This window comes from Apaloderma vittatum, unplaced genomic scaffold (genome assembly GCF_000703405.1).
Source record: "Apaloderma vittatum isolate BGI_N311 unplaced genomic scaffold, ASM70340v1 scaffold37802, whole genome shotgun sequence".
NCBI lineage: Eukaryota > Metazoa > Chordata > Aves > Trogoniformes > Trogonidae > Apaloderma > Apaloderma vittatum.
Window position 1 is genome coordinate 44930 of NW_009705975.1, and position 25893 is coordinate 70822.

Genomic DNA, 25893 nt, shown 5'->3' on the forward strand with positions numbered 1-25893 from the left:
ATATAACATGAGGAACACTCATTTCATACATGATTCCACATCATGCAGCACAATCTACCTAATGCACAAGATTAATAATGCTCCTCCTCAAGCTAAAACTGCATATCCCTCCAAAAAATAAAGGAACTGAAGAACTGAGTGGGTAGTTTCCACAGAAAATGTTTTCCCTTCTATCATCAGAATTCCTTCAAATACTTTTTTGCATCATGTTCCTTTCACACACCCTCTCAGTTTCACAGAACACACTTGCACCCAGTTACCACATTTCTACACCACTAGACAAATCGACTACTTGAACTACCTGAAAAATGCTCCAAGAAGTCCTTCACAACACTGAAGTCATAGAAAACAAAACCCTTACTATATGCGGGGAAAGGCACTAAGGTGTATGCAAGCACTTTAAATCAAAATTGCTTTTTTCTGCATTTGAACTCAGTTCCTAACTAAAATCAGTTATGCCGGGCACTCCATTCTTTGTCATGCACTACAGAATCTACACTTGGGCAAATGTAACCTCTCTCAGCCTTCACCTACAGTGGGCTACGTAAAGAGGTCTTAAACTGGCCACCATCCTTGACACCAGTTATTCAGTCTTAGCAGTGAGTTATGGATTATCAGCTCAAGCAGCAGAGTTTTATTTGGGATTAGAAACCCTGGGCTGATTCTCACATGTAACTCTCCCACAGTAAATGAATACAAAATAACCACAAACACATGCAGTTTTGATTTAACAAACTTCTTTTGCGCTTCACAAAAGCAAATTAAGCAAAATGAGATGATCTCTAAGGACAATGATTTAAATTACACAGAGTTATTTCACAGCATTCTTCACATTTAAGCTGTACTTCAAATAAAATTGCATTCCTGATACCATTCCTTGTTTTTACATCCGTACTGTTAACTTACATAATAAACAGTAAAAAGTTCTACTGGGAAGAGCTGTAATCAATCACAGATGAAAACTTTGAAAGCTTCCAAGAGTTTCTGAAAAGCTCCTGGAAGTTTCTACTCATACAATCACAGCTTAAAAATGTATTTAACAAATATGACAGTGCAAATTGCCAATATACGTTTACTGCTTAAAGATGAATGCAGTTGAGAGCCTTAAGAAGTCTGTTTGCAACACCAATGAAGGAGAGTGGTTAGTTAAAAGGTACATCCCACCTGCATGACTGAGTAACTAAGAGAAGACACCATCCGCTGGCATCTGAACTTATCCCTCATGGCAAAACCAATGGAAGGGAGGGGGAATATGCATGAATTTCTCAAATCTGTATACTGCCAAATTTCTTTCACACTTTCTGAGAAAGGAAGGAAATTTCAGTTCATGGCAATTTTGAAGACTGCTCTCTGAAAGGGGGCTCCACTTGATCCTACCCAGATTGCCAAGCAGAAACAGGAGTTAATTAGTTATGCCAAAAGCTATTCTCCCTCTTGGAAAGAACTATTCAATGATATATACTCTGACCTGACTCTACTGGAACAGGCTGGTGATGTCATTCTTTGGACCACAGGTGGTCTTCCAAAGCCCCTTGGAAGACTGCCACCTACTGTTACCTGCAAGCAAGTTTGACATCGAGAGGCTGGAAGGAGATGCTCCACGCTGAGTACATGGAGCCATTTCTGCCACCTTTGCTCCTCCGCAAATGTACCAGTGGATTAGCATGCATCTGAGTGCACTGCCCAAGTGTTTTGTGAATAACTGGCAAAAAGCCTGCAAAACGGGACGAATTTATTTTCTGTTCTGAGCACTCTATTCTGAAAGGGCTGCAGAGAGCTCAAGGCATTTTTCTGTTTACAGAAAGAAAACTGGGTTTGAATGTGATTAGATGCCAGAGCCGTAAACTCAAAACCATCTTGCTTGTTCTAACCTCTTACATAGCTACTACAAAAGCAAGCTTTAACCTTCTCAAAGCAAGACAAAACTTTTCTTTCTGTATTTTTATAGCCCAAATAAAGTCAAATGGGGCTATCTGTAACAGGCCTCTCTGGATTTCAGTCTGACTGCACATTTGTGATCAGAAAGACAAAGTCAGATACATCTACAAATAAAAGCAACAAGTACTCTCTACTCATAATTCCTGTCATGAAATGCAGCTGAAAGACTACTGCTAATTAGCACTGCCATGTAACTGAGTAGCAAAGGCACTCTCAACACTGAATGCTCGAACACTTTATTAATTTTTCAGGTATTGCATTGGGTTAAAGAGATGTCCTCTAATCATTTCAGTAAACTACCTCTATCCATCCATCAATAAAAACCAACAGTTGCAACAGTTTTCATTCATTCCCACATCTTCTGCGTAAGATGCCCCACGTGTTCAAGGGATTTAGCCTTTACCTGTAGGTAGAGGAGGATTCTCTATGCACAGGTATGCTAACAGAGCCAAACCAAGTAAAAATCGGATACTATTTACAAAATCATAAATAGTTGTATGCAAAACACCTGAATGTTACCTTACAGAACGTATTATTCTGTAAGATCCAGAAGAGGAAACTGAAAAAAACAGAGAAAACACAGTCCTTAATAGGCATTTTTACCAAACCATAAGGGAAGGCCTGACATAGTAAGTCCATGCCCCACTTTACAAAACAAAATGGTAATTAACCTCCCACAACTTGATGTCTTTCACTGACCATTAAAGTTCATTTTGGTTTAAGCCAATCACAGAACTAACACAAGAACAAGCCAAAAAGCCTCCCCAGCTCACTCACTGGTCCTGCTCCTTTTCAGTGCACTGGTTCTAGGGCTTCTGTAGGATTGTCTCTCCCTTTTGCTTCCACTTCAAAAACATAAAAATAAGTCCCTTAGTAATTATTTTCTGAAGTCACACCAGGATTTGTCCAAGCATAAGCAAAACTGTACTCCTGACACTAACTCAAGTTGTGGGTTGCTTGGTTTTGTTTTTAAATAAGCACAACATCCTATTTCCACTTCAGGGTAAATTTGAAAAACAAAGTGGATGCAATAACTACATGGTGCAACTTTCTCATCTCACTGCATTTTATTTGCTCAAGAGAAAATAGACCTTTTTTCCTTTGTCTCCTTCCTTATCCCCAAACCCTTTCCTACACAAGTCCGTGGGAATAGACCAAAATTGGACCTAGTTGGGGCTCATAAACAAGCTGCAGGATCAATAAGTGGGTATTTCCATTCTGGCAATTTATAATATAGCTCATTATTGCCTTTAAACTTAAGACTTTACAGTTTGATGTGGCTAACAGACCAAAAGATTGAATTCAATGACTGCTGCTTCCAATTCCTTGACTTACATAGTTTGGCTGACCTTAACTAACAAATATTAATTCCTTAAAACTTGGGAATACTGAGGTCCCTTCCAAGCTAAGTTTGGCTATGATCATATGAATCAGGCAAAAGTCATCTAAACGACAAGGAATCTAGTGCTGAAATCCACTTCATTTGTGAATTATCTGCCTCTGCAAACTAATCTGAGAGTTCTCAAGACAAAAAAAAAGAAGGGAAAAAAACAGCAGGCAGGGGAAGTGAGGAGAGAAAGATGCAGAGACAGCTAGACAGACCCAGAGAGACTGACTGCACCCAGGAACACTGGGGTGAGTCACTGACTGAAGATTAGGCAAGAATCTCTGGGCAATAGCCATGCCAAGGTGTCCTAGCTCATTTAAAAGATTATGGATTATGTGATTATGTATATTTCCAGAGATAAACACCCATTTTGTTTTGGAAAGAGTATTTTTAGTCATTGCATCTACCTATTTGCCAGCATCTTCTAGAGGAATGACTGCAGAGCCAAAACCTGGCTGTGTCTATGGAACACATGGATCAGGAAGAACCTCGCAAGAATGAAAGTAAGCTAAAAAAGCTTTGTGCCTTGAGGATCACCTGCACTACACCAATTTATCTTAACCAAACACCAATAAACATCACATTGCCACAAGTCATGGTACAATTCCATTTACATGACTAACAGTCTTGAAGAAAACTACCAGTTGGGAACAACATTGCTTCTAAGCAGCGACCAGAATGATTTTACAAAGTATTCAGTGTGAGGAAGAGGTTCTCGGGTATACTTCTGACAAAAAAGTAACGGAGGAGACAGATGATGATGGGAGACTGCCCACGCTCCTTGGACCATTAAATCCATATTACTATCGGCTGCCTGCTGCAACCCACAACTTAAGAGACCAAGCAGAAACAAATACCACTCCCCTCCGCAGCCTCTGCCCATGCCATCTCCCAGCCTGTTGAAACCTAACAATACTTCAACCCCGTCTCGCTTTATCACACAAGGAACTTGAGTAATTCTTATTAACCAGAGGAATGAGTGCAGTTAGCTGAAGGAGATCACCCAACTGCACCAGAAGCAAGGAGCTGTACACTTTCCAGTTTTAACTGATTCCCTTACACTGTCAGCAAGTCACGCCACAGTATCCTGAAGACGGAAATTAAGTTTTCTATGTTACTTGGTCACCAGCTACATGGCAGGAAAAAAGGCAGACCTCACTACCCCAGATTCCAGGTATTACTCAGAAAAGTCAAGAGAGTTTTCACAAGTATCCTCCAAGTGTCACCCTAAGTTATGTACTTTGTAACAGTTCCAAAAACATCCATCAGCTTAGTTCCGTATCAACTTGAAATACATGGGGAACTATGTGTGCAGGAATGGAATATAAGGACAGCTGAAAATATGGTTTATTTTTTTTTTTAGCCTGGTAGAGCTTTGGAAAGGGGAGGGAGACATAACACATTGAGCAAGGAATCTATTTTGAAATGATCACCGTTTTCTCCAGATCTAAATCCATTTCCAGGAAGTTAATTTAGCGAACAATGAATCTGATTTTAAGCAGCTAAACCCAATGGTCAATTATACCTCTCTAAACTCTTGTGGGACAAATATCAACATGATATGTAATGGGACAATTCCCTGGCCACATGGAAAACTAATTTGTGAACAGATTCCAATGCTAATTTCAATGATAGGTAGTTGCAATAAAAATAACAACAGATAAAAACGACACCAAAAGCCTGCTTCTCCAATATAGCTCACATAACTGAAACCAGATTTTTCTAGGTTTTATCTAAGCTATAACCCAGGAAATAAAATAATACAAGTATAGTCAACATATAATAAATGTTTAAAGACAATACTTAAAAACCTAACTAAGGCATTCAGAACTTAAATTTCAGAAGTAAGCTGCATTTGCCAAAGTGGCTTGTGCACTGAATATGGAATATTTAAATTTGGCTTTGATTTCACACTGAATCATCTGCTTACTTAGAGAATACATCAGGAAAAGCAAATAACTAGAAGAACCGCCAAATAATCTCCCTCCCCCACAAAAAGAACCAACGGAGGACAAAAAGGACACGAATACAACAGTCTCATAACACTTACTGTATTTCTGTGTCCCTCTTGTCTTGTTTTGTTATTTAACAGCTTCCTTTCTTGTTATGTACCTGAGATTAAGAGGTATAAAATGCTATTTCAAAATCTGCCATCTCATTACTATTTTTTGACTTCTTTGCAAACTAAAAGTACTACTAGTAGGGGGTGGGAAGAAGAGTTTGGGCATATAGTATTCTGGGTTCCAATTTAGGTCTGAGTATTTTACATGTAATAGAGGGCATAACCTGTTGAAAACCTGTTGACTGACGCTACAAAACCATCTAAATCTAGCAGTGGTCTCCTTAACAGTTCAGCTCTGGCTTCAAGTAGATACATAGCAGAATTATGTAAATGAAAAGCAGGATAAACTGCATACTCAGTACTGGAGCTAGATTTTATGTTAAATCAGGTCAAAATGTACACTCACAGCTTTTAGTGCAATATACATGCTGGAACACCCCCAGTTCAGATTTTGGAAGAAAAAAACCTCAGCTAATTTATGCTAATTTTTTAACTGTTAAACTTATTATGTGTGTGTATATAAAAAGGCTATTCAGCAAGGAAATGTCTTATGAAAAATATTTTTTATTTGGGAGACAGCAATCTAAACAGATGAAAAACTTGCTCCCTTTATTTCAAAGACATGTTACAACAAAATCAAAATAATGGAAGAAAACCTCACAAAGCATTGTTCTTCATGAAATAAAAGCAATCATTAGCCACACTGCAATAAAAACTACAGTAGAAAAATGTTTAATTAAAATACAATGTTTATCCCCCAAAAAGCAATTACACCAATTTTTTTGCTAGACTATGAGTATTAATTACAACTCCCACAGAAAGCTAAAAAGTTCACAAGCATCTCACAACAGGAAGACAAAGCCTGCAAGTGCTATAAGGGCAACATGTTATTGTCCATCAAACATGCTACTCGGTTCAAATACATCAGAATTTGCTTTGAATTGCTCAGTAGAGCAAGGTTTTCAAAAAGCAGCTTTACAGTCCCCTGCAACATACGCTAAGAGCCAGCTACCCTTCTAATGCAAGGGATTATGGACACATGCAAAAATATCTCCAGCTCTCTATCTCTCAGATAAGGAAGGGACTAGCATACATTAACCACAAGATATTCACTGAAATCCCACTGCTGTTATAGACAGAAGTAAAAGCAAGATTGGAGAGTTGGAAGAAAACAAGCAGTACAAGGCACACAAAATTGACACAATATTGTAGAGATGGACTTCAGCATAATCATTCAAGAATAAGGGAGACCATCCCTTCATAGAGCTCCACTGACTTATTATTCCTGAATTATTCCTCTAGAAATAAAGCTTTCCTACTTTTCTCTTTACTTCTCTTCCCCACATAAGAGATATATTTTTCAAATGATTCATTTCTCTAACAACATGTTTGGCCTATGCAAAAGCAATTTTGCATGCAGATGTCACACCTCAACAGGTACCTTTTCATGAATTTAAGATCACCACAGACAATTCTAATCCAACTACCCACTGCTCTTCCAGTGTCAGAACACTATTTAACATTACCAGATAAAGAAAAGAGAAGGTTTTCATATAGGGTCTTCTCAAGCCCGCAGTGACTCTCAGCCTTCAATGTTAGAAAAAAAGGTATTGAAACAAGAGTTACTTTAGCTTTTAAAAAGGCATTACCATAGTCTCGTAAAATAAATTTGACTGCTATGGGATATGAGAGAAGCCTCTTTTGTGAATTCATTGTGGATCAAAATATTAAAATACATAAACAAGCACTCTGCTCCAAGCACAGGAATATACGTCCAGTGTTCACAGTGAAAAGAAGTCACCAACTTGTCTTCCTCATCTCCCCCGAAAAGTGTATTCAGATCAACATTGTTCAACAATTCCATGAACACATGAAAAAGAGCATGTGAGCAAAGCAAGTAAAGTGAGTGGATAAAAAAAACCAAAACAAATAATCCTAATTAATGTAGAGTTGCAAAGCTAGTTCTCCGTGAAATTAGCAGTAAAACATCAGATAAAATTTGGTGCAGAAGAAATGCGGTAACCACCATGCAACGTAAGAAAAAAATAATCTTAATTTTTCTGCAGTTTTGGAAACAGTATCACTTCAGAACTCAGTGACAGTCAAAAAACTGTCAAACTTGGTAATGACCAAGAAAGGAACAGAGAACAAAAGTATCATTATGCCACATAGAAATTGATGGTACGCTCTCATCTCGACAAGTGCATGCAGGTGTAATCGCCCTAACTCCACAGCTATAGAGAAGACACAGAAAGATTCAGAGAACAGCACCGAGAACTAACCACAGGCAAGGAGAAGTTACTATACAAGCAGAGGGGCCAACAGATTACACTTTTTCGATACGGCTGAGGAGAGACTTATAAGCAGTATGTAAAATAAAGATGTTAAAGATGTTAAAAAGGAAAATTATGAAGTATAGCCGTAACAACCAATCACTACTATTCAGAACACACAGTGGACATTAATTAAATCATCAGTCAGCACGTTTAAGAGTCATCAAGATTTCTGCCACAAAATGCTTGCAATTATCACCAAAACTGTAACCAAAGTCAGCAAAATTCGTAACTTGCAGAGAACAAGTCTACCAACAGCTATAAAAATACCCAAAAGGTCCTAAGCCCCTAAGTGCCGGGCTTTGCTGTAAGAGCACAACAGTAAAGGTGGCAAAACTTTTGCCCTACACTTACACTCCTTCCTTAAGCATCATTGCTGGACACAATCAGACCATCTGTTACTGACCTGAACAGACCTTTGGCAGGAGTTGGCAAAGAATGGCAAAGGAAGCTCTCCTTTAGCCACTCTTCCACCATCTAATTTAATCAGCCTTTAACAGGCACGAACTTAACTACCAGCAAATTCCGATTTTGTTTAATTGAAAATTGCTTATCTTTTTGTGCCTCTGGAAGTTCCAGCCAATATGAGGCTGACAATTTCAGTTGTTAAATCATGTGGTCACAATATTGTGACCCTTCAAAGACCACTCCAGCAGTAGGCTGCACACAAATTTAAAAAAAAAAAACAAACCAAAATAACGAAACCACACATAAGATAAAATAAAAGTGGTACCTCTTGAGGTTTCAACTTTTCTATGTCCGCTGAGAGGTCTGAGCTTTTTCCGTGAAGACTACCATTTTCCTGTAAACAGGCAAGTAGTAGGAACAATTAGGACAAGAATAGTATTCTGTATTGAAATTATGGGAAAATGCACTGGATTTTGAAACTAAAGTTGAAGATGCAAGCATATTATAACTTACTTAAACTCTGCAGGCTAGTCACCACAAAGAATAACTTAGTAATGTAAAAAGCTAAGTGTATCATTTGCTCTCCCTCCTGAGAAACTGCTCTATATTCTTACAATACAGACCCACACGCTCATTTTAGCTCTTCCCTAAGAGGAATCTGCTCTGGCAGCACATGAAGCAGTAGTCAGAACTTAGCTGTAATCAAAATTCTGAACCAGTAGTGTGATGTGTCTCATTAGTTGAAAGAAAACAAAAAATTAAAGACCATATATCTTACTCAAAATTTATGCATGTAAAATTGACTTAGACTGGTAAACAAAGTCCAGAACTTTTTCAGTTATTTCAATGCAGAAGAGAACTTGTGTTCCACATTTTGAAGAACATGGCAATGGGAGGAATTAATTCATGCCTCTTAACCATTACCAAATCTCTGTATAGGCAATATATATTTCTGCTGCTCATCACTTTGTTAGTGAAAACACAGGAATGGAGTTTTCCTGCAAGAGTCATTTAAAAGACATCCCAGGCACCATTCGTTATTGCTTCATGCAGGACCTCTACAGAAAGTTAGGGGTTTTCCCCCTCCCACTATCAAATTTCTAGGTGTACTGAAGGTCTGGGCAAAGATCTATATTCACCAGCCAAACCCTCCGAATTCCTTTGGCTAGCCACTGTACAGCAGTTCCGCCTAACATCTATACTGAGCCTGTGGGACAGGCCTTCCTTACTCCTCAGCGCATGAAGATGACAAACTACATAAAACCAAGGGGATGCACGTTTGGTGATCTTTCAAAGTCCAGCACCAAAGGCTGACGCCTCCTAAGACAACCCAACCACATTGGGCTCTCAGGACAATCTAAACCTACCAGCATCTACTATCGGGTCAGGAAGCCTGGGAGGAACCGCTGCCTTACCGGTGCTTCAGCACGGCGCAGCCAACAGCTCAGAGCCCAGCTGACCCCAGGCAGAAGCTTTACAGACAGTCTAACATCACGTTCTGTGCTCTTAAATGGGTATCGTTTAGCAGATTTTCCAAGAAGAAAGTTATTGTAGAGACACTTCTAAAAATATTCAACTTATAACAACATTTCACTAGAATTTAGGACTATTGGGTGTGGGTTTTTCCCCTCATGTGATGTCTCCTGCCTTTAGATAAAAGAAATCCTCTACTGAAGTGAATAAAGATTTACTGCCTCAACAGTACACGAACAAATTATTATTTTTTTTTTTAAAAAAGGAAGACAAAGCATACAAAGCATTGTTCTAGGAGAGAGAGGGAAGAGATGAACCTGATTATTTCATTTTTAGTTTATAAATCAAGAAAGTTTGCATGCAAGTATTCAATCTTCTGTTCTAAATTTTAAACTGATGCACAGAAAGTCATACTATAAAATCACTAAATTCAGCCACAAATACAAGAAGGGAAATAAATCTACATGTCAGCATTTTCAAAATCTCCTAACCTTCAGTTAGTTTTTCAATTCTTAACAATATATTCAGCTTATCTGAAGTCCAACTGGCTTTAGTTGAAACTATCCTAATATAAATTTCAATTTAGCAAGAATTGTTTTCTGGAAGGATAAATTTCTTTTTGTCTTTCTGTCTCTCATAATTTTTCTTAATATGAAGTATTTTAAGTCCAAGTTCCAGCTGCGGAGGGGGGAAAGGGACATCTGACACATACAAGGATTTCGCATATTTTTCCTGAAGCGTTCCGTAGGCTCAAGATAAACATATATTTACATTTGCTTTTCTTAATGACACACCCAAATAGCACTGATCTCTATGATTTTTAGCATCTGCCTTTATTACTAGCTTTCAGTTACAATGGTATAATTTTAGAAGGGTTCGATTCCTGACCAGTGTTTAAATTTCCTATCCATGACCTTTAGTTACAGAAAAAACACCACAACAAAAACACTCAAAAACAAACACAAAAATCTAAATAACAAATAAACAAAAAAGACCAACACACCAGGCACCCTGACTTTACATTATTAGAATGGTAGCTGGCTGATACTCTAGTATAAAAAACCCAAATGTGATTAATATATTCACACAGCTGATGAACCACAAGTTCAAGTTCCAGTTAGATGAGCTTAACTCATGATTGATTAAAATTGATCAACAACATCATAAATGAGTGTTAAAATATCAAATACTTACAACAAGAATATGAGTTACTTACAGCTGCCTAACAAAATTTCATCTTAAATGTAGAAAAGACACCTAAAGGCTGGGCTTGCTGCCTCAAATCATGTAGGATTTTTTAAAAGAACGTGTCATTTCTTAGGCACAGAAATACTTCTGCAACACATAAATTATACTTAAAAGAAAAGAAAAACTTTATTTACTGAAGATCAAGGGAAAAATTAGGACTTCAAGATAAATCTTTCTAGTGCTCTCTTCCAAAGCAACGTCCTTCACAGTGCCCAGTGCACTGGACAAGACCTTGCAGCCTGCCCACTTGATTCCCCAGGCAGAGAAAGCTGCAAGAGCTACCACAGCTCTCTGGCTCAAGGGTACTGAAATCAGAGCAGATTATTTACACTAGGCCCATCAGTTATGCTGTGTATTTCTAGTAATTAATTCATTGGTTGCTTAGCTCGTTGGCTTTTTAGGGAGTAGATAGCCATAAAAAGAAAATCAAATAGATGAGAGGGAAATGTGATTTACTAAGGTGAAAGCTTGCTTTTGATCATTAAATTGGGTTTCAAAAAAGCAATGTTATTTTAGGATATTACATACTATCAAAAACCTTTAGCTCAATAAGCAGGATGGATGAAGCTGCAATAGGAACAGGAGGAAGATTTTTTAAAAGAGAAGCCTCTCTCCAACATCACGACACAGCACCTACTATGGCTGGCTAACGTTAATGGAGAGGAAGCGTTCCCTACCCTCCCCCCCAAAACCTGCTCCTGAGTAAGTAGCATGACTTCCATTTTCATTTTCTGACCATAAGGCAAGTAATATGGATGCTCAACATTCAAGTATACAGTACTGTACAGTCTACTTTCATAAATTCTAAACTATACATTTTTTTAGCCTTAGAAATCTGCATCACTATTGCAGCATATCAAAGTCATTAAAGTGTGTAAAAGATGCCAGTCTGTGTATTTAAAGGAGCCTACCCTTCAAAAACACTGCCAAATCATCTGCTGATTTTCATTGTACATTCCCATAAATTTTCGCTATGAATTACTACGTGAGAACCTTACCCTTGAAGATTCATATGAAGGACTTGGCTGACTGCTTGTTCCCCAGGATGTGGCACCTGTTCGCTCATCCATACCTAGCAATAAGAAGAAAAATACAAACCTATAAGAAAAGATAACAAAAGCATCATGTTCTCTGATACAACCTGAAAGCAAGTTAATCCGCTTCCATATACTTGAAGCAAATTCCTACACTTCTGTATACTTAAAAAAAGTATTTCTAAAACCCAAACTTAAGATGAACAGTTTTCTCATTAATGAAGCTGGCTACAAAGCAACCTACTCATTTGGACACCTGCAGCTGCCGAAAACAGGAGCATAAAAAGGCAAGATTTGCCAATCTGCAGTGCCTGCTCTACCCAATCCATAAGAAATTAGCACAAGTAATGTAACAAGCACAATGATGTTAATCTAGCTTTTTGCACAGCCTGATCTTTCCCACATCTTAAGCACTGAATATTGCAGCACATACTGTGGAACACAGACTTGTTATCTACTCTTTGCTCTCATGTCTTGCTTAAGTATTGTAAAATGTGCAAAATTATTTCCTCTGCTTGGTCTTTACATGACATGTAAGATATTTTAGCATAAAGGAGGGAAAAGGCAAAGCAGACTGGTTATTATTCAATGTCTTAAAAACCCCCAGAGACTCATGGTGTCTGCCCTACTAAAACAGGAATCTTTTTTGACTTTGTAACGGTTCTTTTAGAATCAGTTCCCTTTATGCAAATCCAGGTTACAGATCAAAAGAGGAAGGGGAAGGAAAAAACAGGGAGATCTTTAAACTCAATTATCACATTACATACCCTGTGTAACTATCTAGCCAACAATTGGAAATATTGTTGCCAACACTTTCTCCAATTACTTTCTATTCAAAGGTAATTTGTCAAATCATCTTTAAACCATATTCCAAATCCACCAATTGCAAAGTACCTTAATTCCTATAGTCAATTCAATCATATGGGATAAGGCCACTATTCTAGTATCTTAAGATTATTTTTTTAATGGGTGGAACATTTCCACCCTAAATTGCAGATTTCTATGCACTTTGACCTAACAACCACAACTCATTATCTCCCCATCACTCACACTTCTCTCATAGTTTTGATATAGAGCATAACTTTTTCTCATGTGATGTATAGTATAAACGATTTATGAAGTTTTATGTCATAATTTATAAATAAGAAGTATCATTATTTATAAATAAAAGGTGAGTGCAAGTTAATCCCTAAACCCTAACTTTACATTGCAACTACAGAATTTTCATGTCTGTATCTCAGTCTTGCCACAGTACAAAATAAAATGCAAAAATTTACTGTGAATAACTATCTATGCAGTATTCTAATTATTATTTCCTCAAGAAATGCATGTTATAAAGCTACAAAATACTTTTTTGACAAAGTCCACAGAAAGCACGTTAAACTGTAAGTGCAGTACAGACACCCAGATGAAAACCACAGACACCTTTTTTGTCCTGCTGGAGAGATCCTCAAGGCTGGAGAACGCTCTTTGGAAGCGCAGAGCCACCAGTACATGGAGCCAGCAGCTTGTGGAAGTTCGCTGCATTCTGCAGCTGACAGCATTGCTGCTGGTTCATTGTCACTGATCCAGAAGCTGAGTAAAGAGTCGTGGCTGGCACTGACAAAGGCAAAAGTAATCTTCTGGCACAACTGACTCTTTTCTGCCAGAAACAACAGTGCTAGTAATCCAATGATTACCATATCCATTGCTTTAGTTTCATAAGTATAGATAGAGCGGGGGGGGGGGGGAGAAAGGAAAAATATCTTCCTGCAAGACAGTCTTTGGGAAAGTCTAAGACACAGTACATTATATCAGCCCCTTTGGGAAATATGTCAATAGATAATGGTTATGCATAGAGTGTTTAGATGCATGACCCGAGTCAGTGAAAACATGTTACTCATTTAAAAATTTGAGTCGGTAGGACATACGGACTTAGGTTAAGCTTCTGATAATGCAGCACATGCAGAGCTAAAAATTCCTGTATTTTAATTCTACCATTTGAATTATGCAAAAAAATTGTTTAAAGAAACTGTTCTAAACCAAAATGTAACAGTTTAAGATGAAAAGGAAAATTCATTTCTAAATAGTTCCCAGAATTCTTTCTTCCAAAAAAGCCCAGTACAGTGAGCTTGAGTAGTCAGTAATATCAACACTCTTCCTTCTTCTGCCAGGTGTCTTTTTGCTCCTTCTCATGCAGCATTTCTTCTTTTCTTACAAGTCCAAAACAGGTTTGAATCTAGACTTCCCCTTTAATCAGAATTTGCACAGGAGGCACATGCATTCACACTTTAGAAGCTCTTTGAAGGCTACAGAATACCAGCACTCTGACTTCCTGCTGCCTGACATCTGGATTTGACTTGGAACAACAGCCCTGCTGCCCCTGGGCCCCACCAACATAGCACACAGCAACCGAACGGAGAACCAGGTAGCCAAAAACACCCAACCAGGAAATCAGGAATGGATCTATGACTGTGCCTAAGGAATCTGTTCTGGTTTGTACACTAGTTTTTCCCACTAATGATACATGAAAAAAAAATCAAATGCTGCGAGAGACAAGATGACCAGCAGGCTGGGCAGAACCAACCAATGCATACTCTAATAGAGCCAACAGTAGCTCAACTTGAACGAGCCAGGAGCATAAGATACACCTTCCAGATGGGAAAAGAGCTTGAAGGGGGAACACATAGTAAGAACAAATGCAGGAGTCATCTTTGGTAACAAATTCAATAAAGTCTCAAAAGCAAAAGTGTCATCAAAAGGGTTCAAGCTCTTTCCTGGGAAACGTAAAACAGAACGGAGGAACCACAGGGATCATCACCTTCATATAACCCCTTCCACAAGGAAATGTGGTGTCCAATTCCAGTATCCACTAATTCATCACAGATGTTAAAGGGCACAAGAAAGCTGTGACAGTTAGCAGAACACTGAAAAACATGGGGCACAGGGAAAGGCTGCAGTATCTCAATCTGTTCAGGCAATGCAAAAAAGGGGGAAATTGAACAACTGCGTGTTACAAAGGTCTAGTAACACAGATACATGCAGTCAGGCAGACACAAGTATAACGAGGTTCTGCACCCACTTCTTTTTTTTTTTAGCAGACACTGAGGACAGAAAGTAATTGAAATGAGTCATCAGTTGATTTCATAGTTCTCAATCAAAATTAGCTACTTCTAGAGCAGAATCACCGGTAGCTGAACTCAGGAGTAACTCCCTAACTGCTCCAGCTCACAGGGCACCTCCACTGTCCTCGCTGCTGCTGTGCTGGAGAGGATGAGCAGGACATCGCGTCTACCCTTGGCCAGCTGTGCACACAGAGTCAGTTCACATCTGGATCCCGGCCAGGCCACAGAAAAGGCTGCGTGCTCCTCACTCACCTTGGCAAAATGGAGCCAAGCAGTCATGAGGATGCTTTCTGGCTCTAGGCATTAAATTCTAGAAAGACCTTGCTTAATGTCATTTTTAAAATGGCATTGTGCTCAGTTGGTTAGAGCGTGGTGCTGGTAACAACCAGGCCGCGGGTTCAATCCCCATTGGGTCACCATGTGTTGCCTGATCTAGTTGAGGGGCGTCCCTGCCCATGACAGGGAGGTTGGATTAAATGATCTCTAAGGTCCCTTCCAGCCTAGGCCATTCTGTGATTCTCTGATTGTGAGCATTTAAAGCTCTTCCAGAAATAAAGCTGAAGAAACCTTTTGCCTCATTACTCCAACATATGTATTCTTTCTGAAGAAAGAGGTCCAAACATTCATTTAATAAAAACTTGGATCTTACAATCAAACTGCAATGAAAGCTGTTGTTCTTGCTGACATAAGACAAAGAACACCATATTTAAAACTTATTTCAAGAGACACAGGCTGTAACGTCCGTATAAACAAGATAATATACTTGTAGGGTTACCATCTGCTATGATGTTGATCAAATAAATGATTTGACCGCAAAAAAAAAATTAAAAAAATCGCATTGTAGGTTGTTATACTAGGTACTCAAGGTATGAGTTTCTATCTTTTACAGCTTCTTTATCCAATTGTGTTTCAGAGTAATGATATTCCTTCAGATAAGATTCAACAACTGAAATCAATTGCAAAAAAACCATACCACATACCACAACAGTGTTGATTGTATTTTGCATCTTAGAGACCCAAACAAATCAATCTGCCATTAGACCCTATATTGCAAGGGTCTGTTTTGAAATACAATACAAATTATTACCTAAAATTGTATTTTAGGTCTAGACTTTCTACTAAGGGGATGTGAAGAGATATATTATTTGATAGAGAAATACATCTCAATAAAAATATTAAATTTCAAGCTTTAGACTAGCTCTCAGCCTCTTCTTGTTGATTTCAAATAGAAAATGCTTCCCATTTTATAGTAGACTTAGTATGATTAACAACAAAATAAAATCATTCATATTCTAGAAAAGAACGTGAAATTTGCAAGGCAGATAAACAAGTAAAGACAAGATATAGTTCTACACATTTATTACTTGGGGAAGGGGCACAGACGAGCACACGGATGACATGACACCCACTCAAAACCAAAAGTAGCTTTGACAATAGATATCACATGGTGGGTTTAAAATACACAAAGCTAAGGGCATTAATCAAATTGAGAAGAGAAATGAAACCCAGGCAAACTATCAACAGTCAAACCACTTAAGTGCCATTGGGATGAATTCAGATGCAACATTTTAATTTGGTAAAAGACAAACCAGTTTCAAACTGTATAAATATAGAGGGCTGGCTCTCCACTCACCCCCCGCCTCCAAAGGAAAGGCAAGGGGAAGCACTTCAAGCAGGTGCGGGTGCAGCAAGCAGACGGAAAGAGAAAAACTTAAAATCTCAATCCACAGCACTTCTTGGAGAACATACCAATTGCCTTACAGCATATAGATACAAAGGGTCATCCCCATCCCTCTGGATCAGAAAGGAAAAGTTCCTTTCCAGTAACAGAACTGCTTGTTAGAGGCACCAGTGGGAGTGGCAGAGCAGTGTCCCTTTTTGTACCTTTTGTTCCAGCAAAGATTAATGGAGGTGCTATGGAAATGTCACAGAAATACTATCTTGAGTCAGAGTTGTCTGGTACAACCTCTGGACTCCACATTTCCTTCAGGAAACTTCCCTAGACAATTTTCTTAAATTGCATGCTGCTGCTCACTCTTCTTGGATTGCTGCAGACTGAACGCTTAATCCACTAGGTGGTCTTGAAAGTGAGATTTCTCCTGGGCACAACGGTTAGCTTCAATATCCTTCCCCACCTACCCCGTCAGGTTTATAACCACGAGAGCTGAGGTTGTTAACTACTAATCTCTCATGGCAGACACTTAAAAGCACAATGAAGTGCTGCAGGGATTTAAGCCACCCCAAGGAGGCACTGCTTATCTCTATTATTATCCCATAAAATACTAGCTTCCATTTGAACATTTTTCTTTGCAAAAATCAGTTTGTAAGATCTGTCTGAAGTATCAACAGTGATTATTAATAACAGTAAATAAGTTAATTTGCATTTCCAAAATACTGTTTATCCTGGAGAATTCCAGAGCACAATTTTATCTGACAGCAAAGTATAAACATCCGCTATGGCAGTTACTCTGGAAATTGTTTTAAGAATAGGCAATAAGATATGCTATACAAAGTTAATTTCTATTCCCAGAATAAGAAATCACAATCAAAACTTCAGTAGAACAAAATTATTCAAATGGAGGAATGTACAGCAAGTACACAACCTGTCTGTGCAATAATCAAAACTCAGACCAAAATTAGCATTGACAGGTGTTAAAAATTAGTTGCAACCTAAAATCCACCAGCAAATTTAATAATTTCTCTATGGGCAGTTGTTTAAAACCTATACTTTCATATAGAAAATTATTTGTAAGAACATTACTTTGTCAGGTCAAAATAGAACTTTGGAGAATACAACAAAACATATTGCATAATTCAGAAGAAAACGGCAAAAAAAAATCATGCTAGTTCAAGAAAACAGATGAAAAGCTTTAATTTGTTTGAACAGTGTCTATTAACATCAGAAGTCAGCACCGGTAATACAGTTCCTGTATAACTATCAAGTATGTTTTAGATTTGTTTCCATTAATTAGCTAAATACAATTTGCTATTTAAAAAAAGGGCAATTACTACTTTTAATTTAATTTCACAAGCAATCCTATTCATTTCTTGCAGTAAGGCTCATGAATGCCTAATAACCTAATGTTTTTGTTCTTAATTCCTGTAACAGCAGCGCTCTTGCAGAAATGTCAGAAGTTACCTGCCTCTCTTTCCTCACATTCTCTGCTTTCTAGACTCTAAATCACGTCACCGAACACTCCAAGCGACCTGGATGCTTTACCACACAACCTGCTCAAAATGAAATCAAAACTGGCATCTCCCATTCAAACTGTACTAAATCAGAAAACTGCACATTGCTACACCCATCTTGTCAGAAAAAATTACGTCAGGTACAGCTCCAAGAGGAGAGCATATTTACAATACCACATGTAATATGCTGTACGCAATGGATTTCTTACTTACGTACGTTTATTCAGACAGTTCAAGCATAAGCTAATGATGAAAATGATACAAATTAATGTTTAAACTAGTTGGGGGGGGGGGGGGTGTTTAAATAAATTTCCTTACAGATTCAGAGGTGCTCAGAGCACTACAGAGCAAAGCTATTCTTTGCCCCCGAAAAAACGTACTTCCCTTTTTTAATACTAACTTTAATTCAATTTAAGGTTAAAATTTTAAAAGAAAAAAATTAAATGTTAATCTTCATAGATTATATCCTGTTCATAAATAATGTTTACACATGTGCACACACAGTGTATTTTGAAACCTCCCTAGTTACAAATGTGAATGAAGCAAATCAGCCTAAAGATCAAGCCTTTAGCAGACATACAAGCCAGAGCTTTTATTCACATGCAAACACACACAGTTTAACTGCTATTAAATTGCATCATACTGGTCATTCTCCTCTCTATATTGAACCATGAAGTATCTGCTCTAACAAGCAAGTTTCAGTCCTATGATATTAGCTATCACCATAATCCATTCTACTGGCAAATTTGCTTCTGATTACTTCAGTTACAACTCAGTAGCTTTATATAACTATATACTTAATAAAAATACATATATATATATACACACACACACACACAAATGAAGGCCAATATCACAAGACTGCATACACCAGGCCAAAAATACTCAAATACAGCTTCACAGTCAACAGCTACTGTTACCAACTGTATTATAACAGTACAGAAAACTGCCTATTCAGGCACCAGAACGAAATATAACCCGAGTTCTGCACCACATAACTGAGATTGATAACTCTCATGAGCAAGAAAACACTACAAGCATGACAACTTTTCTAACAATGGGCCTAAAAACATTAAGAAAGAGTGCTTTCAGACACTACATGTATCACAAGCCATCCAGCAAACTCTGATCCTCTCTAACGCAAGTGCCAAGATAACCTGAGGTCAGTATCTTTTCATGGTGTTGATGACTTTCACGCTTCTTTATACACTTACAAATAAAATTACCCAATTGCAACAGATTTAAAGTACTTAGTTGATATTTATAAGACCATAACCCGTAGTTTAAGAGTGGGGTGGGGGGTGAATCAAAGGAGAAATAAAGTATCAGACAAAAAACTTGCCTCTTAGTGAGTCACGATTTCAAGCTTTAAGGAAAATGGAAAGTTATAGCATATAGTAGAGTCACAGAAATAACAATGCAATTCCATGTTTACGCTTCTGTGATCAGAAAAAAAGGTATTTACAGATATGTAGTCAAGACCACAGAAGTCCGAGTCTGATCTTCAAAAGATCTAGACGAAGCCATTTCCTGAAAAGAAGTGGAAGAAAACTTATGCTTTGTGAAGGTATGTAATATCTATGAGAATTTTGGTTATCCTACACTACTGAAATCTACAGTCTATCAATTAAGAGCAGCATGGCATCTCACATTAAAACAATACTCTGACATCTTACATTTTCATAAAGCAAAGCGTGTAGAATACAAGTAAGCTTGAAAGGTTGTTTGGTTTGCCTCTAGACAATCAGACTCACCCATAGGATTGAATTCTCATTACGGAACAAAACAGAAGTTACACATCAGGAGTTGTGCGAGTACAAATTCTTCATAAGAGATTTCTGGCTCTTGCAATTCAGCTGGGGAAAAGTGTCTATTATATGAACATCTCTGCATTAAACACCTTTGCACTATAAAAACAAAGTTTATCTGTTCAGTATTTAAACAGGTAAGAATGCTTAAAGGATAAATGCAAGCACTGCACATCTGTTCATCTAAGCCAGTGATGTGGTAGTCTAGCTCTAAGTTCCATATGAAAAAACAATAGAATAAATAGTAATTATTACAACCTGGCTCACTCCTCTTCTGCCAAAAATCAAGAATAAACCCTACATACTTCTTCATTTTCATCTCAGAAAGAGGCTTTTGCAAAGTTAGGGCTTCACCATTTGCCCTGCAGCACAGTGAAGTGCCCTACTGGTTTGTCCAAGGAAAAGGCAGCACATATTCACTCCGTAAAAAAACTGCCTAGAGCAAAATGTATTTTCTTCTATTACTTTAGGCATAGAGGGGGAAAAAAAAAGTTTAAAGCAAACTATTAAAACCTTTAAAGAAGCATCTCTACCTGCATTTATACAGTGGGAAATTTGAGCTTATGGTATCAAGGATGACTTTTTTCAGGTATGCATTTTGCACTGAACTAGTGCTTTCCCCTCCATAAGCTAGTTGGAATGTTGTAACTCTCTTGCCAGATGTTCTCCTCCTGCAGAGATGCAAAACCAGCAGTTCACAATAATTCCATTACTTCTAAAAGTCATAGTCAGAATCCAGTAGGAACAAACGATGGAGATTTGGCACAGACTGTGCTGCCAGCAGGTCCCTCGAACACCTTAAAAAACTCAATGAACTCAAACAAACTAAAAAACCCAAAGAAGCCTTTCTTGCACCAACATCGAGACTTTTCTTCCAACCACTTCTTTGAAATAGATTTTATTGGTATTTCTGAGCCTCATTCTCAAAAATAAGAAAATATTTTCTCTGGCAAAGGAGAGAAATCATTACATCTGCCCAGATATCTGCTGAATCAAGCTCCTTGCTGCCTGGGCTGTTGTTTGCTGCCTGCCGAGTCAGGCAGGCAGGCTTTGTGTCAGCAGCTCCCTTAGTGCGAGTGGCAGTAAACGATGGTGAGTCTTCAACGCTGGAAAGCTGACACGATATAGTTCGGTCTCCTCCATCGACAAACGAGGTGGAAGGAGGATTGCTGCCCAATGTTTGTGGGCCTTGCGCTAATACACAGCAGTAGGACAGCAACCGAGATGTCTGACAGAGCCTACTTTACCTTCAGTCCCCTAATGAACGACAACAAATGGTTTTGGTGTTTCGACTTTTGACCTTTCTTTAAAAGAAAGGTAGTTCCTCTCGCTGAACTGAGATGTCTTACCACAGCTCACTGAAGCAACAAGTTGCTCAATGCCTGTATTCACTAGTTTCTTCCCTTATAAGCAAAAGGTATTAGCTGACATATTAATTTCTGCTGCACTTCAGGATTGTTGGCATCTTAACATTCTTCTGCTAGTATAATCCATGTTGTTAAAGCTTATAAATCTGAAAAGATTACTTGCCAACAACAAATATACACCTTTAGAGGATCAGTAACAGAAATAACTCTAGAGTAGTCAAGACTCCTTGTTCAGCACTGTGGTATTTAAATGATGAAGAGTAATTACAACAGTTTAACATTGCAGCTGTTCTGAAAAGAATCTGAAGTAGTATCGCACTAACTTTTTAGTTCTTCTTAGAACTTATTTTTCTATTCCAGAAAATAACTACTAAATCTGGCAGTATGTGAGTCTGGTGGAAATGAGTCCAGAAATAGCTACATTTGCTGGTGTTGAGATTTCTCCAACTTTACTTCTTAACCAAAAGAAACACTTCTCCAATCCATCCACTCCCCTCCTTGTTTGAAGACTTCACTGCTCTTCCTTCTATTTCTTCTGCTAGCTTTTTATTGAACAGTTCATAGTCTGGTTGGGCTGCAATGACAGTTCTCCTTGGCTTAAATCCTAAATATCACACTTTTTACAGGAACGTGAGTTTTCAATGATTTTCTTATAACAAGTGTTACATGAGCTAAAACACTCTTAATAAAATGCACTTCGAAACCATACACACTTCTGAAGCAGAGCTTTGATGGAAAAGTTAGAACTGGAATTTATATTCAAGTAACCCCATTTTAAATTGCCCTCATTCTCTAACAATGCTGCAGCTGGAACTGACATACTTGTTGCATTAATAAAGTGCACTTATGCCTTTTTCCCCCCCCCTTTTTTTTGACATGAGTACAAGTTGCACTGTGAATAAACAAAAATTTGCTGTTCATTCTCAAAGTATGCTGTTACAGCACTTCTGTAGACTATAGCTAAAAAATGCTGAAAGCCAATAAAATGTGGTAGACAGGCTTTCTACGGTGAAAAGCACCCTTACCTGGCAATCATCCTTCCTATAATAATAATAATAATACAGTGTGAAACACTTCCAAACATTAACTTGATTTCTCCTCTCAAGATGTTTTAAAGTCTCTCCTTCGACAAAAATATCAGTCTCAAGTTCATTCCTATAAATCTTGCACCTCAAAATTAAGAACAGATTTCTAGGGATATTTATAGGAACACAGAAGCTAATGATTTTACATTAAAATTAGGACAAATACTGTAAAGTTTAATATTACAGATGAGTAAAAATAAGAAGTGGAAGGTTATTAAAAACTTTCAGTACCCTACCATTGCAGAGAGCTGCTCACCGCCAACCCTGCCAGTATCGTGCCCAGCAGAACCGTCAGCCAACATGCAAGACCCAGCAGTATAAAACCTCCTCATGCAAAATAAGCCTTCAAAGAGGGAAACATTTACCAACTTCTCCCAAGGGATCTTGATGCAGGAACTACTGCCAGACAACTGCTTGTGAGTCAGGTTTTATGTATGCAAACACAAAGCTCTCGCCACCAACGGCGGGCTGGCTGCCACCCCGGGAAGGCCCATTCTGCTTCCCATCACATTTCCCGTGCCCCCTGCCCATAGCCCAGCTTTCACATCCTCGTCCCTCATGCCGGCATCACTGTTTTGTAGGGTCCAACCAGTTAAAGGTAGAAACTAGTAGAAAATAACCATAAAACCAAACCCTACCTTGTTGGTTTCTGGTCAGTTCAGCTCACAGAAGTATTTTACTGCTGGACCAGAACACCAGGGCTGGCAGAAAGGAAGGGGAGAGCACAAGGATCAGACAAAGCCAAAGTCCAGGTTGCGAAGGGCCACAGAAGCCAGCCCATTGCAAGCACTCACTAGCTCTGAGACTGGCTGTATTTTGAAAATATGGTGATTTCCTCAGGGGGGGGGGAAGGAAATCACTGTGCAGTGACGTATAAAATCCTGCCATCTATTGGGACTACTGGCTTTATTGGACCATTGATACTATGGCAGTGTGTGAGAAAAATATCTGAATAAATGCATGTTAGAATTACATCAAATATCAATAAGCTTCAGAAAATCTTAAAAATATCAAATCTGCCCAGTGTTAGTGTAGACATAGGTCACAGGGAAGTTCAACATTGCCAGGATGCTCACACACATACTTTATCATTCACCTGGTAGAATTTGAGCCTAAATTTAGACAAAAAGTAAATTACTTCCAAGTAAATGGCAACAAATGTCAAGAACTTTACTTCTCTCTGCTTCTTCTATAATTATAAAAACAAAAAGTAAAAGTCTTCATCTTAAACTTTTAAGTATATTTTGAATCTTAACCAGAACAAGTCTTGGGTTCCAAGTGCCAAGTAAGTTGTTTCTATAAATTACTAGAGCCTATTTTCTTTTTTGTATTTTACAATCTCAAGCATTGCCAATATAAGCCAATTTAAACACACGGCCTCTCTGGGTGGTGACTTCTAAGTTTAAATTTTGTTGGCCTTAAATCCTGCATTTGGTTCTCTTTCTGTTACTGCTTTTAGCTTTGGAAACAGCTTTCAGATTTTGCTTCACTTTGTACTTTACTTTTCCATACTCCAACACAATCAAATTTGTGTAAGTGTTCAGCTCTGTTCAGCCACTAAAAATAAAATGTTACCGTTTATAAGGATTATAAAATAATTTTAAGATAAGACAGACTCTTCACGTTCTGTTAAATAAGTAAAATAACAAAAGAGGAAAAAAAACATTCCTGCCTTTTTAATGACATTTTTCCCAGTGTTTGGGAAAGAATTTCTTATATTCAAATCGCAAAGAACATTATTACTTTTCAACATACCATCACTTAAGTGTTTAGCAGACCAGAGTTTGTGAAAGGGTAATAAGGCATCTGATGTCTCTTCACAGTCCAATTTAGAGGTGAGGGGTCACTGGCATAGGTTCAGAAGAAAAACATCGACCTTCCCTCCCGGCTGGTAGGAGAGCATTCTGAAGATGCACAGCAATCCAGAATAAACATAACACACAGCTCCACAACACAGGTTCGCATGGACTAAGAATGCAGGGCACATTCCTTTAGAGAAGGCTGGCCCACATGAAAATTAAGAAATACTTGTAAATTGAAAAGAATTCATAACTAAACACTCTTCACCTGAATTCAAACAAATGTGATATGCTCCCATAACTGAAGGGCTATACTAGACAACGTTTCTGCCCTTTTATGTCCATTCCACAGACACACATGGGATTTCTCTGACAGCCAAACCAGCATAAGCACTTCATTGAATTTTTCAAGTGTTATAACAGCTCACTGAATTAAACAAATACACATTAAGTCACCCAGCAGGATGCACATAGAACAAATGTAAAAACTGAAGTGCAAAGAGCTCCAGTAGCAATTCTGTTCTACTTCATTGCACATATCTTAACATGTAAAGCTTATATTTAAAAGGCCACACAAAGGAAGGTGTGTATATACACAATCTGGACTTCAAAAAAAATGCTGTATACAGTAGCTTTACATTAGAGAATATGGACTGTTGTTAGGATTTTATTCCTTGCTTGGCTTTTCTTTTAAAAAGAAAACTATCTGAAGCCATTTCCTTTTACATTAACATTTACTGCTGTACTTTTACACATCGGGGCATAACTTGCCTTCAGTAAGGTATATATTCTTAACCAATTATCAAGAAACTGTAACACTGTATATGCTTCAGCCTCTAAGATCCCTTTAGCCTAGTTTTCATTTTCCTAAAGGACTCAGAGGTTCATTAATGCTGAATCTATTATGATAGAAACAAAAAAAATAAAGAAAAGAATAAGAAAAACACCCCAAAACAACATATGAAATATTACACTGAAAATAAGATAGAATAACAGTCTAAAAAAATTTTAAAAAAAGCACAGAGAAACAAGCTATACATGCTTTTCTTAAAAGAGATTCAAAGTGAACAAAACTTCACACATCATGGGACCTCTTAAGATCTGTGAAGTCTCTAGGTTATCCAAGGACTAATTAGGTTTTTAAGAAGCCTTGAAAATTTCATACACCCTATCTGCATAGAATTTCAATGGAATATAGGTTCTTAACCCTTTCATTGTAAAACTGGACTTCCGTCTTTTACAAAAAATTCTAAAAATACATGTGAATCTAAGCCACTTCATCTTATTTCCATGAAGAATTAATTACATTTGAAGCCAAAATTCTATACTCCCTGCACCTGATTAAATCCAGAGTAATGCCATCTCTAACGCTAGTTACAGACAGGTAATGTGGTGCCTGTATTGATCTGTGTTGTACTTAACACTTTTTCTGCTGAGAGTCAATTACATCTTCTTCACACCCACATCCCTCCTTCAGACACAAGGTTGGCAAGATTTGTTCAGTCATAATAACAAATTCTCTGATGAACAGAAAATACAAAAATTATAGAAGGGAACATCTGTATTTCAAACAGATCAGACTCAATATTTGACTTAAGAAAAATACTGACTACAATCACACGGTGTCATTATTGTGTGCACGCCATCGTTTACACAAG

General features: G+C 37.9%; 1 protein-coding gene across 1 annotated transcript in view; it reads right to left on the reverse strand.

The window, feature by feature from the left end:
- The window catches only part of LOC104271058 (transcription factor 12-like), a gene marked incomplete at its 3' end in the record, with an annotated part of 89459 nt that overhangs the window by 35265 nt on the left and 28301 nt on the right, over positions 1-25893 (reverse strand). Inside the window, exons 3-4 of the mRNA XM_009865609.1 lie at positions 11848-11921; positions 8454-8522 (exon numbers count right to left, since the gene is read on the reverse strand). Coding sequence (XP_009863911.1) covers positions 8454-8522; positions 11848-11921 — 143 coding nt within the window. The remainder of the gene's footprint in view (positions 1-8453; positions 8523-11847; positions 11922-25893) is intronic.